Source organism: Salvelinus alpinus, chromosome 16 (assembly GCF_045679555.1).
Source record: "Salvelinus alpinus chromosome 16, SLU_Salpinus.1, whole genome shotgun sequence".
Classification (NCBI taxonomy): Eukaryota; Metazoa; Chordata; class Actinopteri; order Salmoniformes; family Salmonidae; genus Salvelinus; species Salvelinus alpinus.
Genome location: NC_092101.1, coordinates 40,171,844 through 40,191,619, shown reverse-complemented (window position 1 = coordinate 40,191,619; position 19,776 = coordinate 40,171,844). Strand labels below are relative to the sequence as shown.

The following is a 19,776-nucleotide window of genomic DNA, read 5'->3' as shown; positions in this document are numbered from 1 at the left end:
TTCGATCCCGACGCAACGTAATTCATTAATAGAATGTTGTTCTATAAAGTGTCTCGCAACTGGCGAGGTGATTTCTTGACGTCTAATAGTGTTTTTTTTATGTTTATGTTCTCCAAGACGTACTTTCAAGGCGCGGGATGTTTTTCCAATAAAAATAGTGTTACAAGAACACTGTAACATATACATAACTCCTTTAGTAGTGCAAGTTATATATTGCTTTATCTCATAGGTCCTAGAAGTCGGAGGGCATACATACATTTTATGAATATCTCTCTGACCACATCTGATTTAACCAATATTTTTCATAGAATTCTTGATCGTTTATAGTTGAATAAAGGTGGATTCTGGAAATCAGAATTTAAAGAGGAGTCTCATGACAATACACTTGATGCCATTACCGCTATCATTGAAAGTAATTATATCGTTTACAGAAAACTGTTTATTCTGTTTTTGTTGGGATTTAACTGGCTTCTGTTCAAGCTTTTAACTTGGTTTTGAGCTTTATCAAGCCAGGTATCAAGGTATGCACTCGAGCGAAAACGCTCAACGAGAGAAAATGATTGTCAGTCATATTCTTCGTCTGTGTCACAGATGCGACGCAGTCTATAAAGTTGACTGGTAAACCTCTTTTTAGAGGGAAGAGGGCGATAACTATCAACTGTCAATATTGTATATTTCTCTGTACGTTTTATGTAAACTGTAGTAATTAGAGATTGTCCCTTCTTAGTAACAAGTACATCTAAGAAATGTATAGAGTTAATGTTATTTTACATAGTGAAGGAAATTGATTGTACTCTAGAGTTAATGTAAGTAATAAATTATTTTAATTTAATTTCAGAACCCGTCCAGATCATAAAGCATACGACCCTGTTGAGGAATAGGCACTAACCTGCCCTAACTGCTCACCCATAAAATGTGTAGAGTGAGGCGAGCTATGTTGGGTGAGGGTAATGTAGGACGCTATGTAGCTCAAGTGGTTTGAAGTAATCTGGTCAGCAGGTGTGTGTGTGCACATTCTTGTTATTATGTTGTAGGTGTGCTTTGGTGGTCTGATACAGCAGTATAGTATATCAGATGGTGTGCAGAAAAAGATCAATCAAATGAACAACTGTTTCATCCAGTATTAAATGACATAGACATCTGTCCCACTAGATTACTCTGATTAGACCCCTGATCGCCCGTTCTACCACCTCCGGCTTGGCACTATGACTGGCGAGAACATGACTCATCGGTGAGAAAGCATGAATCAACATCTGCCAAGTAAGCAGAAGGCTTCGAAATGGGCTATTACGTCAGTGTTCGAGTGTTCTATTATTCGTATCCAGTTGGAATGGGAGAATGGAAGTTGTGCGCTACGGTTCAGTTTTCTCCTTTGCAGCTGTAATCATGCAGGTGGAATCTGCGTTTCGACGCGTGGCTTGTAGGGCTTACGTCCAGTTCTCTGTTGTGTATTTCATGCATAGGCCTACACTAGCCTAATCTAGAAAGGACTATTCCGTATTGAGAAGCAAAACCACTCGTTTGGACTCGAGGGAAATGTAGACTATTCTTTCATAGGCTTCTGCGACTGTTTGCACCTTCACGGAGAGCCATTGGACTTCATCGCGATAACCCTTCAGTGCGAATTTAACATAATACAGACCAGTGAATGTGTATTTATTTCAGCTGATGAGTGCATCATCTCAATAGATTGTAACAGCGCACTAACTTCACAGCATCGACGGTGTTTGCAATGGTTTTGGGCTATTTTCCACATCCATGACCTCAACAGGACCATAGTATAATAGTGTTTCTCAATGTTCTGCCTGTTGATAAAACTAAAAGGACCTAGTGCATTATTCAACCTATTATCTCTCTGGCGCATCGATTGGAGAGGAGTTGCGTAGGATGCCAGACGTTGCAATTAGAGGTTGCTGTTATTGCAGTTTGACAGACAAGGATATCCAAGAATCACAGAGGACGTAGTGTGCTTTTGACTTGACAAAGAACGGAACAGTATGGATGAGGGCACAGCTGCCAACGAGTCTATTCCAGATTTAAAAGATTTGGAGGTGAAAATCGGATGGAAGACACCTGAGGGTTTGCTCAAGTGCATGCGGGAAGAAGCGTCCAGCCACTGCGGAGATGTCAAATTGAATTCACTGGAGACCAAAGACCGAGACATCACGGGCAGGAGTCTGGATGAGAAGATTCGAAAATTAAAAGTTGATATGGTAAGGTCTTATTTGGGGCAGTGACTTTTGTTGGCCTTTCCATTAGTTATTCACATTTTATTTTATTTTGTTGTTAGAAAGATTATGAGCAGTCATACAACATTTGCTCTGCTTTTGACATTTAATGTTATAAAGATTCACTAATAACTCAGAATGATGTTGTTGGTGGTCAGTAGGCGTACAGTGAACACGATATGTATTTAATGTTGATCCTAGTCCTATATCCTCTTCCTGAATATAAGGCATCCACCCAATCAATAATTCAGTTGCCCTTCACCATGATAACAGCGGCAGGTGGCTGAGGTTGCTATAGATTCATTATTGTCAACAGGTCATAATTGGTGTTTTCAGAGACTAATAATTGGCCTAGGGATGGATTACTATTGTATTATATAATGCGAAAGAACTGGTAGGCTATTTAATTTACAATCGAACTGTTCATTTATCCTATTAAACCAAGTGTATTGCATGCCAGCCATCTTTCATTGATAGGCGACATTCCGAGTTTATCATAACAGACGTCATCATACTTCTCCCCTTGGTGCAAAAACAGGACTTCAGCAGAGAAGCTCCGGGTGTGTTGTTTTTCCCTCGTGCACAGATGTCTTGCATTCCTATGGCAAAGACAGGCGCTCGCGGCAGCTGTGTTGGTGACGGCGCAATGTATGTCGTATTGGAATGATTGTACACAAACAGCACATGGTGGATGCGTGTGTTCTTCTAGAAACCGAAACAAGTCTCATTTGGCGCATTGGTTTGGTTTGAAAATAGCGACCCACAGGTTTTGTTTGTAGCCCTACCACTGCTGCACTTCCCTGCGGTGTCGTTCTGTCATCTGCACTCTGACTTGCCAGACAATAACCACAGACTACCCCAAAGACTCTGGCAAAGAAACCTGCATAAAATTACATATGGTGTTGTAGGATACAGTATGAAGTCCATGTTGCCCATAACAATTCAATATATTATGTTAATCGAAACTTTCTTGCTTTGCCAGTAGAATTTAGTCGATAGCCTATACCCAGAGGGAATACCACTACCAGCCATTTGGGTGATGATGTTTTACAGTGCTGACATTGTGGACCACTAGTGAGTGGTTTGAACAAACTTAACAGCAAACGTTTTATGGTTAGGGAACATCAAGAGGGTCATACATCTTTGTGCGGCCAGCGTCACATAACGACCCCATGATTTGCTTGCAGCCATCCCCATTCATCAGCCCTGCTGAGCCAGAGGATGCAGAGAGAGCCCTGGTCAAAAGTAGTGCACTATGTAGGGAGTAGGGTACAATTTGGGATGCTTCAGTGATTAAGAGCTACCTCATAGTCTGAGTGATCTTCCCACTGCCAGACAGCATCCTTAGTGCTGCTGTGTGTTGGGCCAATATCTCATCTCTCTGAGTGGTGCTGGGTAGCAGGAGAACAGAGGGGTACTGAACTTTGCGCTCTCATCACAATTCTGCTTTCACAAAATAGGCTACACACACGCACACACACCCTCACAAGGACACACGCTAGTGGCGTGTACACACACCACTAGCGTAACTCCGTTTCTCTGGGCTCCCGCAAGGTCAAATCCCCCCCCCAAACAAACATCTAATGCATCAGCCAGACAGCCACTCACAAAATATAGACTACTGGTCGCAGTCCATGGTGTTGAAATTGCAACATGTCTATGCTGCTGCCTATCAAATCAATGATGCCAGGGCATGTAGTCTATAGCTTTGCTTTAGCTAATGGATATATTTTTATTGGTAGGCCTATTTGGTCATCCATTTCTCATATTAAGCCTAACATTTCACTAACCTATACACAGTGTGGCCTGGCTGGCGGCAATAATGTAATTACTTGTTCAGTAATTAAAGTTGGATATTCAAACATTGCAGATAGTAATAAAAAATATATAGATGCAACCACATACTAATCAGCTACCAATAGATTTTTTAGACTATACGACTGTCCTGTATAACCTACCTGAACCTGCATGACATGAGCAATCCTCGCAATCTGCACTGAGTATATCCCCCCTCTCCTTTACCATCAGAACGGCCTAAATTCGTCGGGCCATGGAATTTAAAAGGTGTTGAAAGCTATCCACAGGGATGCTGGCTCATGTTGACCAATGCGTCTCACAATTGTCGGTGTCCTTTGGGTGATGGACCATTCTTGATTCACATGGGAAACTGTTGAGCGTGAACTCAGCAGCATAGTACATCTTGACACAAACCGATGCGCCTGGCACCATACCCCGTTCAAAGGCACTTAAATTGTTTGTCTTGCCCATTCACCCTCTGAATGGCACACACATACACAATTCATGTCTCAATTGTCTCAAGGTTTAAAAATCATTCTTTAGCCTGTCCCCTCCCATTCATCTACACTGATTGGAGTGCACATCAATAAGGGATCATCGCTTTCACTTGGATTAACCTGGTCAGTCTATGTCATGGAAAGACCCTCCAAGAACTGTTGTCCACTAAAGATCAAATCAAATTGTATTAGTCACATGCACCGAATACAACAGGTGTAGACCTTACAGTGAAATGCTTACTTATGAGCCCCAAACCAACAATTTTGTTTAAAAAAATTAGTTGAGGTAATATGTACATGTAGGTAAAGTTATTAAAGTGACTATGCATAGATGATAACAACAGAGAGTAGCAGCGGTGTAAAAGAAGAGGGAGGTGCAATGCAAATAGTCTGGGTAGCCATTTGATTAGGTGTTCAGGAGTCCTATGGCTTGGGGGTAGAAGCTGTTTAGAAGCCTCTTGAACCTAGACTTGGCGATCCGGTACCGCTTGCCATGCAGTAGCGGAGAGAACAGTCTATGACTAGGGTGGCTGGAGTCTTTGACAATTTTTAGGGCCTTCCTCTGACACCGTCTGGTATAGAGGTCCTGGATGGCAGGAAACTTGGCCCCAGTGATGTACTGGGTCGTTCGCACTACCCTCTGTAGTGTCTTGTGGTCGGAGGCCGAGCAGTTGCCATACCAGGCAGTGAGGAAACCAGTCAGGATGCTCTCGGTGGTACAGCTGTAGAACCTTTTGAGGATCTGAGGACACATGCCAAATCTTTTCAGTCTCCTGAGGGGGAATAGGTTTTGTCATGCCCTCTTCACGACTGTCTTGGTGTGCTTGGACCATGTTAGTTTGTTGGTGATGTGGACACCAAGGAACTTGAAGCTTTCAACCTGCTCCACTGCAGCCCCGTCGATGAGAATGGGGGCGTGCTCTGTCCTCTTTTTCCTGTAGTCCACAATCATCTCCTTTTGTCTTGATCCCGTTGAGGGAGAGGTTTTTGTCCTGGCACCACATGGCCAGGTCTCTGACCTCCTCCCTATAGGCTGTCTCGTAGTTGTTGGTGATCAGGCCTACCACTGTTGTGTCATCTGCAAACTTAATGATGGTGTTGGAGTTGTGCCTGGCCGTGCAGTCATGAGTGAACAAGTACAGAAGGGGACTGAGCACGCACCCCTGAGGGGCCCCTGTGTTGAGGATCAGAGTGGCGGATGTGTTGTTACCTACCCTTACCACCTGGGGGCGGCCCGTCAGGAAGTCCAGGATCCAGTTGCAGAGGGAGGTGTTTCGTCCCAGGGTCCTTAGCTTATCGATGAGCTTTGAGGACACTATGGTGTTGAACGCTGAGCTGTAGTCAATTAATAGCATTCTCACATAGGTGTTCCTTTTGTCCAGGTGGGAAAGGGCAGTGTGGAGTGCAATAGAGATTGCATCATCTGTGGATCTGTTGGGGCGGTATGCAAATTGGAGTGGGTGTAGGGTTTCTGGGATAATGATGTTGATGTAAGCCATGACCAGCCTTTCGAAGCACTTCATGGCTACAGACGGTAGTTGTTTAGGCAGGTTACCTTAGTGTTCTTGGGCACAGGCACTATGGTGGTCTGCTTGAAACATGTTGGTATTGCAGACACGGACAGGGAGAGGTTGAAAATGTCAGTGAAGACACTTGCCAGTTGGTCAGCGCATGCTCGCAGTATACGTCCTGGTAATGCGTCTCGCCCTGCGGCCGTGTGAATGTTGACCTGTTTGAAGGTCTTACGTACATTGGCTGCGGAGAGTGTGATCACATGGTCTTCCAGAACAGCTGGTGCTCTCATGCATGTTTCAGTGTTATTTGCATCGAAGCGAGCATAGCAGTAGTTTAGCTCGTTTGGTAGGCTCGTATCAATGGGCAGCTCTCGGTTGTGCTTCGTTTGTAGTCTGTAATGGTTTGCAAGCCCTGCCACATCCGACGAGTGTCAGAGCTGGTGTAGTACGATTCGATCTTAGTCCTGTATTGATGCTTTGCCTGTTTGATTGTTCGGAGGGCATAGCGAGATTTCTTATAAGCATCTGGGTTAGAGTCCCGTTCCTTGAAAGGTGCAGCTCTAGCCTTTAGCTCAATGCGGATGTTGCCTGTAATCCATGGCTTCTGGTTGGGGTATGTACGTATGGTTACTGTGGGGATGACGTCATCGATGCACTCATTGATGAAGCCAATGACTGATGTGGTGTACTCCTCAATGCCATGGGAGGAATCCCGGAACATATTCCAGTCTGTGCTAGCAAAACAGTCCTGTAGCTTAGCATCTGCTTCATCTGACCATTTTTATAGATCTAGTCACTGGTGCTTCCAGCTTTAGCAGGAATCAGGAGTATACAATTATGGTTAGATTTGCCAAATGGAGGGCGAGGGAGAGCTTTGTATGAGTCTCTGTGTGTGGAGTAAAGGTGGTTCAGAGTTTCTTTTCCCCCTCTGGTTGTACTTTTAACGTGCTGATAGAAATTTGGTAAAACAGATTTAAGTTTCCCTGCATTAAAGTCCCTGGCTACTAGGAGCGCCACCTCTGGGTGAGTGTTTTCTTGTTTGTTTATGGTGGAATACAGCTCATTCAATGCTGTCTTAGTGCCAGTCTCTGACTGTGGTGGTACAAACATGCATCTCTTTGCATCTGCCAATATATTGGCTGTCCCCTGAGCTTCCTATACAGTTCATCTCTTTCCGTAATGTGTTGAGGCCGGCAACTAAGGAGAATGAGAGGCTCAATTAAAGTTACAGAACTTCTGTATTTGAAGCTACACTCCCTTCTCCTCACTTTCCCTGGCCGGACCTAGCTGTCTGGCCGCTTTGACCATCGCTGTAGCTGTCGCTTATGGGGAGAGATGGTTTCTAAAGTAAATCTCATAAAGAAGAATAGAAGCATTAGGCTCTCGGTCTGCTATGTGCTTTTCAACACCTGAGTAAATTCCACTCATTGCACTGGCTCCATCATAGCCTTGACCATGGAATTTGTTCACCGATATCCCCTTTCTTTAAATCAGTTTACTTTTAGTTTTTTAAGGCCAGAGGCGCATTTTCAGTCACATTCCTGTCACATGCGCCAAATACAACAAGTGTAGACCTTACCGTGAAATGCTTAATGACAAGCCCTTAACCAACAATGCAGTTCAAGAAATAGAGTTAATAAAATATTTACTAAATAAACAAAATAAAATATAAAGTAACACAATAAATTAACAATAATGAGGCTATATACAGGGGGTACCGGTACCGAGTCAATGTGCGGGGGTACAGGTTAGTCAAGGTAATTTGTACATGTAGGTAGGGGTAAAGTGACTATGCATAGATAATAAACAGCGAGTAGCAGCAGTGTAAAAACAAAAGGGGGAGGGGTGTCAATGTAAAACTCAATGACAGGCGCATGGGCCCCCAGAGATCTAGGGCCCCCCGCATTGAGGCACCTTCTAACTAGCAGAGGTGTCCTTTGTCGCCACTTCTCATCTTTGCTCCTGCCCGCTGATTGTCTTTTCTCTCACTCACTCATTCACTCACTCACTCACTCACTCACTCACTCACTCACTCACTCACTCACTCACTCACTCACTCACTCACTCACTCACTCATTCATAGGGCTCCTTTGTTGCTTTTTCTCATCTGGCCTGTTTCAAGCTTAATGCATCTGGCCTGTTTCAAGCTTAATGCATCTGGCCTGTTTCAAGCTTAATGCATCTGGCCTGTTTCAAGCTTCATGCATCTGGCCTGTGTATCATTGATCCAGACACAAATGGTTTTGTTGGGACAGACTTTGACACACTGCAAGGTGTAGACAGGCAGAGACACAGATCATACTCAGTCTGGTCTTAGTCGGCTCAGTGTCATGCTGGCTGAATAATGTCTGACTACTTTCCCTCCAGAAGTCCCCAGCTGCTGTCAAATCTCAGACATTTCTTCACGGGTCTAAACAGCTTTACTGAGTTAATGTGGCGGTAGGTAGCCTAGTGGTTAGAGTGTTGGACTAGTAACGTAAAGGTTGCAAGATCGAATCCCCAAGCAGACAAGGTAAAAATCTGTCGTTCTGCCCCTGATCAAGGCAGTTAACCCACTGTTCCTAGGCCGTCATTGAAAATAAGAATTTGTTCTTAACTGACTTGCCTAGTTAAATAAAGTTGTAAACAATTTTAAAAAAGGACGCAAAGACAGGCTGTCACTTTCCTGTCATGGAATAAGACACACAGACGAGCCTCGTTGTTTTATCAGACATCTACAGTGGGGCAAAAAAGTATTTAGTCAGCCACCAATTGTGCAAGTTCTCCCACTTAAAAAGATGAGAGAGGCCTGTAATTTTCATCATAGGTACACTTCAACTATGACAGACAAAATTAGAAGAAAAAAATCAAGAAAATTACATTGTAGGATTTTTTATGAATTTATTTGCAAATTATGGTGGAAAATAAGTATTTGGTCACCTACAAACAAGCAAGATTTCTGGCTCTCACAGACCTGAAACTTCTTCTTTAAGAGGCTCCTCTGTCCTCCACTCGTTACCTGTATTAATGGCACCTGTTTGAACTTGTTATCAGTATAAAAGACACCTGTCCACAACCTCAAACAGTTACACTCCAAACTCCACTGTGGCCAAGACCAAAGAGCTGTCAAAGGACACCAGAAACAAAACTGTAGACCTGCACCAGGCTGGGAAGACTGAATCTGCAATAGGTAAGCAGCTTGGTTTGAAGAAATCAACTGTGGGAGCAATTATTAGGAAATGGAAGACATACAAGACCACTGATAATCTCCCTCGATCTGGGGCAAGATCTCACCCCACAAGAACGGTGAGCAAAAATCCCAGAACCACACGGGGGGACCTAGTGAATGACCTGCAGAGAGCTGGGACCAAAGTAACAAAGCCTACCATCAGTAACACACTACGCCGCCAGGGACTCAAATCCTGCAGTGCCAGACATGTCCCCCTGCTAAAGCCAGTACATGTCCAGGCCCGTCTGAAGTTTGCTAGAGAGCATTTGGATGATCCAGAAGAAGATTGGGAGAATGTCATATGGTCAGATGAAACCAAAATATAACTTTTTGGTAAAAACTCAACTCGTCGTGTTTGGAGGACAAAGAATGCTGAGTTGCATCCAAAGAACACCATACCTACTGTGAAGCATGGGGGTGGAAACATCATGCTTTGGGGCTGCTTTTCTGCAAAGGGACCAGGACGACTGATCCGTGTAAAGGAAAGAATGAATGGGGCCATGTATCGTGAGATTTTGAGTGAAAACCTCCTTCCATCAGCAAGGGCATTGAAGATGAAACGTGGCTGGGTCTTTCAGCATGACAATGATCCCAAACACACCGCCCGGGCAACGAAGGAGTGGCTTCGTAAGAAGCATTTCAAGGTCCTGGAGTGGCCTAGCCAGTCTCCAGATCTCAACCCCATAGAAAATCTTTGGAGTGAGTTGAAAGTCCGTGTTGCCCAGCAACAGCCCCAAAACATCACTGCTCTAGAGGAGATCTGCATGGAGGAATGGGCCAAAATACCAGCAACAGATGGAGAAAACCTTGTGAAGACTTACAGAAAACGTTTGACCTCTGTCATTGCCAACAAAGGGTATATAACAAAGTATTGAGATAAACTTTTGTTATTGACCAAATACTTATTTTCCACCATAATTTGCAAATAAATTCATAAAAAATCCTACAATGTGATTTTCTTGATTTTTCTTTTCTCATTTTGTCTGTCATAGTTGAAGTGTACAAAAATTACAGGCCTCTCATCTTTTTAAGTGGGAGAACTTGCACAATTGGTGGCTGACTAAATACTTTTTTGCCCCACTATACATAGCTGCCTGTTTGGTTTCTATTATCAGTCTGGAGCTCAACTGTAATACAAAAAAAAAACACTTCTTTCCACTGTTATGTCACATATAAGCTACAGTCTGCCACCTGTATCTATGTGTGTGTCCTATAAAAAGGAAAAGTCCTAAGAATGTGAATGCCGCACAGTGTTGTTGGAGCCCAGTGCATGACTCACCCCCTACCTCTCCCTGACTGCTGCTGTGCTGCACAGATGGAAGTCACAGGGGAGAGACATGTGCAGGCAGATAGAACAGGACAGGAGGGTTGTGTGAAAGAAAATAATGAGATGGAGTGATGGCGGGAAGACAGACAAACAGAAGAAGCCAGAGTATGGAGTGTTTAGATGTCAGAAGTAATAGAGTCAGTATACTGTATATTGAGTGGGTGCAAGTCTGTGGAGACTGACTAGTACTTTTCCATGAATCTTTGGGACAAAGAGAGAGGGAGAGAAAGAGATAGAAAGAGTGGAAGGGAGTATGCAAACAGATGGAACAGTGGGAGGGCTGTGGAGAGAGGTCACCCTTCTGCTGTCTCTGAAAGTGATCTTATTAGATGAGGAGAAAGAGAGGGGGAGATGGAGGATGCTCAGGGATGTGTTCACTCTGTTTGCAGAAGGCAGACAATAGATGGGGAAGGTGAAAGATAACAGACAAGAGAGACAACTGTGTGTGTGTGTGTGTGTGTGTGTGTGTGTGTGTGTAGGGTGGGGGGGGGGGTCTGTTTCGCCCCTGTTTCCAGTGTGATATTGTCAGTCTGGTCTTAGCGTGGGAATCTGTCTTTTGTTCACTGGTGTGTAGGATCAGCTATGTGTACATTCACACTAATCATAACACTGTGTGTGTGTGCACATGTATGCATGGATCTGTGCATAGGTATAGGTTTCTGCATGGTGAAATGGCACATCAAGCCTGAAAATCATATTTTCCCCTTGAGTAGCATCAAGTGCTAGCCTGTTCATTTTGTAAGGAAGGCTGAGGAGACTAGTGCTTAAGATGCTACACACACACACACACACACACACACACACACACACACACACACACACACACACACACACACACACACACACACACACACACACACACACACACACACACACACACACACACACACACAGAGAGTGCTGTATATACTGTGTGAGCTCAGCTGAGCGTGGCATGGTGTATGCGATGCAAGCCGGAGAAAGGAAATTTAGCTCTCCAGAATCCTGTGGATTAGCCGGGAGCTGTCTGGCCAGGCGCCTCCACCGGGAAACCGGAATCCTTTTGACTGTGAAAATGGTTCTACCACCTTCAAGGCTCCCAAGGCTATGCCCCCACCCCCCCACACACACTTTAGGACATGCCTACAGGCAGACTGGCATTGGGACTGGCACATAAAATAAATGGCATGCAGACAACATGTAGATAGGCACACAAGCAGACATGTAGCCTAGCCAGAGATTTGCAGAAAGATGGGTGTGTATCTTTTTTTCTCTCGACTGTACGGTCTGTACCAATATGTAATTAAAAACAAAAAAATATCTGTTTTAAGTGAGAAGTAGGCATTGGTCTGAAGGCAAAAAAGAAAGGAAATTCAAATGGGCAACACAAAGCCTATTCCACCCATACTCTACCAAGATTTTCCAGCACACAGCTTTGACCTACTACAGTAGCTATGTTGGTCTGTTGTCCTTCAAACAATGTGTATGCAGGTTGCTTAGGATTCAAACTTTCTCAAACAGCCTTATTCATACTCTTAGAGCAGGTGCTCCCACAATATTGTGATTTGTACCGCATACAAGTTAAAGTATTGTATTCTTCACACACTAATCCCATTCCATTACCTTTTCAAGCTTTTTTTAATTGTATGGAAGCATGCTTTGCCGATTATACTTACAAGAACATAATGCTTGATTGAGTGAGCTGTTTTTTTCTTGTAGTAATATGGGGCTGCCTGTATTTCCTTAAACCTTTATTTTAGCAATACATGTCATTGAGAAGAACATATATTTCAGAATATCTTTTTGGTCAGGAAAAGGAAACAGGTACAAAAGTATCTATATCCACAGTAAAACGAGTCCTATATCGACATATCCTGAAAGGCCGCTCAGCAAGGAAGATGCCACTGCTCCAAAACCGCCATAAAAAAGCCAGACTACGGTTTGCAACTGCACATGGGGACAAAGATCATACTTTTTGGAGAAATGTCCTCTGGTCTGATGAAACAAAAATAGAACTGTTTGGCCATAATGACCATCATTATATTTGGAGGAAAAGGGGGAGCATTGCAGGCCGAAGAACACCATCCCAACCGTGAAGCACGGGGGTGGCAGCATCATGTTGTGGGGGTCCTTTGCTGCAGGAGGGACTGGTGCACTTCACAAAATTGATGGCATCACGAGGAGGGGAAATTATGTGGATATATTGAAGCAACATCTCAAGAAATCAGTCAGGAAGTTAAAGCTTGGTCGCAAATGAATCTTCCAAATGGATGGCTTAAGGACAACAAAGTCAAGGTATTGGAGTGGCCATCACAAAGCTCTGACCTCAATCCTATAGAAAATTTGTGGGCAGAACTGAAAAACTGTTTGCGAGCAAGGATCCTACAAACCAAACCTGACTCAGTTACACCAGCTCTGTCAGGAGGAATGGGCCAAAATTCACCCAACTTATTGTGGGAAGCTTGTGGAAGGCTACCCGAAACGCTTGACCCAAGTTAAACAATTTAAAGGCAATGCTACCAAATACACTCAATTAGTATATAAACTTCTGACCCACTGGGAATGTGATGAAAGAAATAAAAGCTGAAATAAATCATTCTCTCTACTATTATTCTGACATTTCACATTCTTAAAATAAAGTGGTGATCCTTACTGACCCAAGACAGGGATTTTTTACTAAGCTTAAATGTCATGAATTGTGAAAAACTGAGTTTAAATGTATTTGGGTAAGGTGTATGTAAACGTCCGACTTCAACTGTAGAATAAATCTGTAGAATAAAATATATAAATCCTGTCTCCATTACTGATTTATGTAACCCTTAGCTTACCTCTGTAATATTGACATAAGCTCAGAAACACTTGTTTTGCAAACATGGTCCTGTTTATCAATTGCTCTGCTGATCAATGGCCAGTTCATTACCTCTGTCAAATGAATATGTAGCTTGAAGTTGTGTGTATTTCTTTTTGCAATAAAGATTGTGATGCTACAATAATACAAACGTACAATAGGCCTATATCTAAAAATACATACAGTCTAAAAAATTTTTTTTTTCTCTCTCTCTATACTGAACAAAAACATAACATGCAACAATTTCAAAGATTTTACTGAGTTACATTTCATATAAGGAAATCAGTCAATTGAAATAAATGAGTGCCTAATCTATGGATTTCACATGACTGGGAATACAGATATGCATCTGTTGGTCACAGATACCTTTAAAAAAAAGTAGGGGCGTGGATCAGAAAACCAGTCAGTATCTGGTGTGACCAACATTTACCTCATGTAGCATGACATATCTACTTCACATAGAGTTGATCAGGCTGTTGATTGTGGCCTGTGGAATGTTGTCCCACACCTCTTCAATGGCTGTGCAAAGTTGCTGGATATTGGCGGGAACGGGAACACGCTGTCATACAAGTCGATCCAGAGCATCCCAAACATGCTCAATGGCTGACATGTCTGGTGAGTATGCAGGCTATGGAAGAACTGGGACATTTTCAGCTTCCAGGAATCGTGTACAGATCCTTGCGACAAGAGGCCATGCATTATTATGCTGAAACATGAGATGATGGTGGTGGATGAATGGCACAACAATGGGCTTCAGGATCTTGTCACAGTATCTCTGTGCATTCATATTGTAATCAATAAAATTGTCACTTGTGTTCGTTGTCCGCAGCTTATGCCTGCCCTTACCACAACCCCACCGCCACCATGGAGCACTCTGCTCACAATGTTGACATCAGCAAACCGCTCGCCCATCACAATGTTGACATCAGCAAACTGCTCGCCCACACAATGCCATACATGCTGTCTGCCATCTACCCGGTACTTTTGAAACCGGGATTCATCTGTGAAGAGCACACTTCTCCAGCATGCCAGTGGCCATCAAAGGTGAGCATTTGCCAACTGTAGTCGGTTACAACGCCGAACAGCAGTCAGGTCAAGACCCTGGTGAGGACGACGATCACGCAGATGAGCTTCCCTGAGACAATCTTTGACAGTTGTGCAGAAATTCTTTGGATGTGCAAAGATGTTTCAGCTGTCCGGGTGGCTGGTCTCAGATGATTCCTCATGTGAAGAAGCCGGATGTGGAGGTCCTGGGCTGGCATGGTTACACGTGGTCTGTGGTTGTAGTGCCGGTTGGACGTACTGACAAATTTTCTAAAATGGCAACATTCCTGCAGTCAGCATGCCAATTGCACGCTCCCTCAACTTGAGATATCTGTGGTATTGTGTTGTGTGACAAAACTGCACATGTTGCGTTTATATTTTTGTTCAGTATACATAATTTGAATAGCATTAAAGTCAATTTTTCCTCAAAAGTATGAATTAGGTTGTTTGAGAAGGTTTGAATCCTTCGTAACCTGCATACACATTGTTTGAAGTACAATAGACCAACATAATGTAGCTACTGTAGTAGGTCAAAGCTGTGTGCCACAAAACCTTGGTACAGCATGGGTGGAGTAGGCAATGTGGTTCTCGTGAATTTTCTTTATTTTTTGGTTCAGACCAATGCCTTCTTTTCACTTCAAACATGGTTTGTTTTGTTTTTAATTTCTATGGTTTTTACACCAGAAAGTGATTTTACTAAATTATACATTTCCACATGCAAAAGGTGTCTTTAGAAACCATTATTACTAAAGTTGCACTAGAAAACACTTGTTATTTACCGACTGCCTCATAGACCCGCTAACTGGGTCGTTAGATGCTTTTTTGCCCTTCCACTTTATACACAAAAGATCTCTGCTAAACAGAATCAAGATATTTATCGGTCTCTCTGTGACCACCGATAACTTCAGAACAAGGTTTACTCTAATACAAAGTTGCCAATGTCTTTGCAATTGTTATAAACAATCCAAATGTAAAAAGATGCTTCAAATGAAAACCGAGATGGCAGCATTAAAATATAAATATTGTAGGCTACAAAGGCCTATACATTTAAAGCAATTTAATGTTCAATCAATCTCCACGGAGTTCTATTTAGCTAATTGTAGACTACTGTCTGATGTGTAGGCCTAACATGTGCGCAATGATGTGCTGCCTCATTATTTGCAGCCATAGGTGATCATTTATTTTTAGGAGCTGATCTGTTGTCAGTATCTAATGTTAAGGTAAGATTTGAATGGAGAACGCTGATCTGAGAGCAGCGCTGCCTTTCTTTCCATCGCACCTATTGAACGTTCTCCCTACGTGGTGCTTTTTGTAAATGCATGTGAGTTCTTTGGCCATTATAGAAACAATGCATAATTTTGTGCCAGCAATATACCACCCTTCATCCCACTGCTGGCTTGCCTCTGAAGCTAAGCCGGTTTTGTCCTGGTCAGTCCCTGAATGGGAAACCAGATGCTGCTGGAAGTGGTGTTGGAGGGCCAGTAGGAGGCAATCTTTCCTGTGGTCTAAAAAAATCTCCCAATGCCCCAGGGCAGTGATTGGGGACATTACCCTGTGTAGGTTGCTGTCTTTCGGATGGGACATTAAACGGGAGTCCTGACTCACTGTGGTCACTAAAGATCCTATGGCACTTATAGTAAGAGTAGGAGTGTTAACCCTGCTATTCTGGTTAAATTCCCAATCTGGCTCTCATACCATCATGGCCATCTAATCATCCCCAGCTTCCAATTGGCTCTTTCATCTCCTCTCCCCTGTAAATTCCCCATGTTGTTTCTGTAAATGAGAGTGTGTTCTCAGTCAACTTACCGGGTAAAATAAAATAAAACACTCGTAAGCTTATGTTCCATCGCTATCAAGAAACCAGGCCCAAGCTATTACTTCATAGACATGGCTATTTGTATTTATGCAAACCATATGGATTCTCCCTTTAAAGAGGGGCGGGGGAATATCAACAGCTGCTTTACATTAAGCACATACCAGTTCCTGTGACTCTCAAAGTACTGAATAAGTTGGCTGAGTGAGCATTTGAAAAAAGAAAAGAAACCAGTTTTTTACTTCTTGATGGCTACTTCCCACTAAGTCCAGACCGGCTGTCTTTTTTTTGTGCGGTCCGGACGGCCCCAGCTCCATGAGGGGGCTCAAGTAAAAAATGTTTAGCCCCCTCAGTTTTAGTTTTATATCCCTATTTAAAATAGCAAAAAAGTTTAAATGATTGAGTGACAGGTTGGCGGCAAAACAAATTATATCTCCGCTGCGCTGTGTTAGCACAATGGGCAAGGTACTCCACGGTGTGTGTAGGGGACTATGGAAAGCCTCTGGGGCTGTTAGGAATGACTGCTTTGGGGTCTCCATAAAAAGGCTGGGCCACTTGAGGACATTCAGAGACTTGTCCTGAAGCCACTCCTGCGTTGTCTTGGCTAAGTGCTTAGTCTGAGGTCCTGAGGGCTCTGGAGCAGGTTTTCATCAAGGATCTCTCTGTACTTTGCTCTGTTCATCTTTTCCTTGATCCCGACTAGTCTCCCAGTCCCTACCGCTGAAAACATCCCCACAGCATGATGCTGCCACCACCCTGCTTCACCGTAGGGATGGTGCCAGGTTTCCAACAGACGTGACGCTTGGCATTCAGGCCAAAGAGTCCAATCTTGGTTTCATCAGACCAGAGAATCTTGTTTCTCATGATCTAAGAGTCCTTTACGTGCCTTTTGGCATACTCCAAGTGGGCTGTCATGTGCCTTCTACTGAGGAGTGGCTTCCTTCTGGCCACTCTACCATAAAGGCCTGATTGGTGGAGTGCTGCAGAGATAGGAGAAACTTCCGGACCGTAGATTGTCGTCGCGGACTCCGGACTGGGAACCGTCTCTGGAAGCTCCGGACTGGGAACCAACGCTGGAGGCTCCGGACTGGGGACCGTCGCTGGAGGCTCCGGACTGGGGACCGTCGCTGCAGGCTCCAGACTTGGGACCGTCGCTGCAGGCTCCGTACTGGGGACCGTCGCTGGAGGCCGAGTGCGTGGAACTTGCACAGGACGCACCGGGCTGGAGAGACGCACTGGAGGCCGGGTGCGTGGAGCTGGCACAACGCGTACTGGCTGGATACCCACTTTAGCTCGGTAAGTGTGGAGAGCTGGCCCAGGACGCACTGGGCTGTGAAGGCGCACTGGAGGCAGAGTCGTAGAGCCGGCGCAGGTTATACTGGGCCGTGGAGGCGCACTGGAGGTCTGGAGCGTAGAGCTGGCACAACGCGTCCTGGCTGAATACCCCCTGTAGCACGGCAAGTGCGGGGAGCTGGCACAGACCGCATTGGGTTGTGCGTAGAGCTGGCGCAGGATATCCTGGGCCGAGGAGACGCACTGGCGACCAGGACCGCTGAGCCGGCAATCCGTCCTGGACAGATGCTCACCTTAGCACGGCAAGTACGGAAAGCAGGCACAGAACGCACCGGGCTAAGGGTGCGCACTGGAGGCACGGTGCGCAGAACCGGAAAGCATGGGATCTGATCCGTGACCAACTCCTCATCGTAATTACAGGGAGTTGGTTCTTGTTCCCACTTTTGCTCCGCTCGCCAACCCGTGTGCCCCCACAATTTTTTTTTTTTAGGCTGCCCTTCGGGCTTCCGTCGTTTCCTTGATTCCTGGTTTCGGCGCCGTTCCTCTCTCGCTGACTCCGCCTGCTTCCATGGCAGGGTCTTGTCCCCTGCCATTACCTCCTCCCAGGTCCATGATGTCCTCCACTCCTGGGCACGCTGCTTGGTCACTTGGTGGTGGGATCTTCTGTCACGCTCGTCGAAATGAATTGACCAAGGCGCAGCGTGCGTAGAGGTCCACATATTTTAATTAATTGAAACTCACCAAACAAAAACAATCAAGCACAAACGAAACGTGGAGCTCATGGCGTGCACACAGGCAACTAACCAAAAAACAAGATCCCACAATCTAAGGTGGGAAAAAGGGCTGCCTAAGTATGATCCCCAATCAGAGACAACGATAAACAGCTGCCTCTGATTGGGAACTATACTAGGCCAACAAAGAAATAGAAACACAGATTTGCCCACCCAAGTCACACCCTGACCTAACCAAATAGAGAATAAAAAAGGCTCTCTAAGGTCAGGGCGTGACACCACCCTTTGCCTTGATGACAGGTTTGCACACTTTTTTGCATTCTCTCAACCAGCTTCACCTGTAATGTTTTTCCAACAGTCTTGAAAGAGTTCCCACATATGCTGAGCTTGTTGGCTGCTTTTCCTTCACTCTGCTGTCCAACTCATCCTTAACCATCTCAATTGTGTTGATTGTGAAAGCCAGGTCATCTTATGCAGCACTCCATCACTCTCCTTCTTGGTCAAATAGCCCTTACACAGCCTGGAAGTGTGTTGGTTCATTGTCTTGTTGGAAAACAAATCATAGTCCCAGTAAGTGCAAACCAGATGGGATGGCATATCGCTGCAGAATGCTGTGGTAGCCATGCTGATTAAGTGCGCCTTAAATTCTAACTAAATGACAGACAGTGTCACCAGCAAAGCACCCCCACACCATAAAACCTCCTCCTCCATGCTTCATGGTGGGAGCCATACATGCGGAGATCATCCGTTCAGCTACTCTGCGTCTCACAAAGACACAGCGGTTTGAACCAAGAATCTCAAATTTAGGCTTATCAGACCAAAGGACAGATTTCCACCGGTCTAATGTCCATTGCTTGTGTTTCTTGAGCCAAGCAAGTCTCTTCTTATTGGTGTCCTTTAGTAGTGGTTTCTTTACAGAAATTCGACCATGAATGCCTGATTCACACAGTCTCCTCTGAACAGTTGATGTTGAGATGTGTCTTTTACTTGAACTCTGGGAAGCATTTATTTGGGCTGACATTTCTGAGGCTGGTAACTGAATTTATCTTCTGCAGCAGAGGTAACTCTGGGTCTTCCTTACCTGTGGAGGGCCTCATGAGAGCCAGTTTCATCATAGCGCTTGATTGTTTTTGCGACTGCACTTGAAGTAACTTTCAAAGTTCTAGAAATATTCCGTATTGACTGACCTTCATGTCTTAAAGTAATGATGGACTGTCGTTTCTCTTTGCTTTTTTGAGCTGTGCTTACCATTATATTGGGCATTATATTGGTCTTTTACCAATTAGTGCTATCTTCTGTATTTTTTTTATTTTTTATTATTTAACCTTTATTTAACCAGGTAGGCTAGTTGAGAACAAGTTCTCATTTGCAACTGCGACCTGGTCAAGATAAAGCAAAGCAGTTTGACACGTACAACAACACAGAGTTACACATGGAATAAACAAACATACAGTCAATAATACAGTAGACAAAGTCTTTATACAGTATGTGCAAATG

General features: G+C 44.2%; 1 protein-coding gene across 1 annotated transcript in view; it reads left to right on the top strand.

Moving 5' to 3' along the window:
• The first annotated feature begins 1,206 nt into the window (after window positions 1-1,206).
• Window positions 1,207-19,776, top strand: part of LOC139541503 (leucine rich adaptor protein 1-like) — a 31,582-nt gene continuing 13,012 nt past the window's right edge. Inside the window, exon 1 of the mRNA XM_071346203.1 lies at window positions 1,207-2,213. Coding sequence (XP_071202304.1) covers window positions 1,998-2,213 — 216 coding nt within the window. The 5' untranslated portion in view covers window positions 1,207-1,997. The remainder of the gene's footprint in view (window positions 2,214-19,776) is intronic.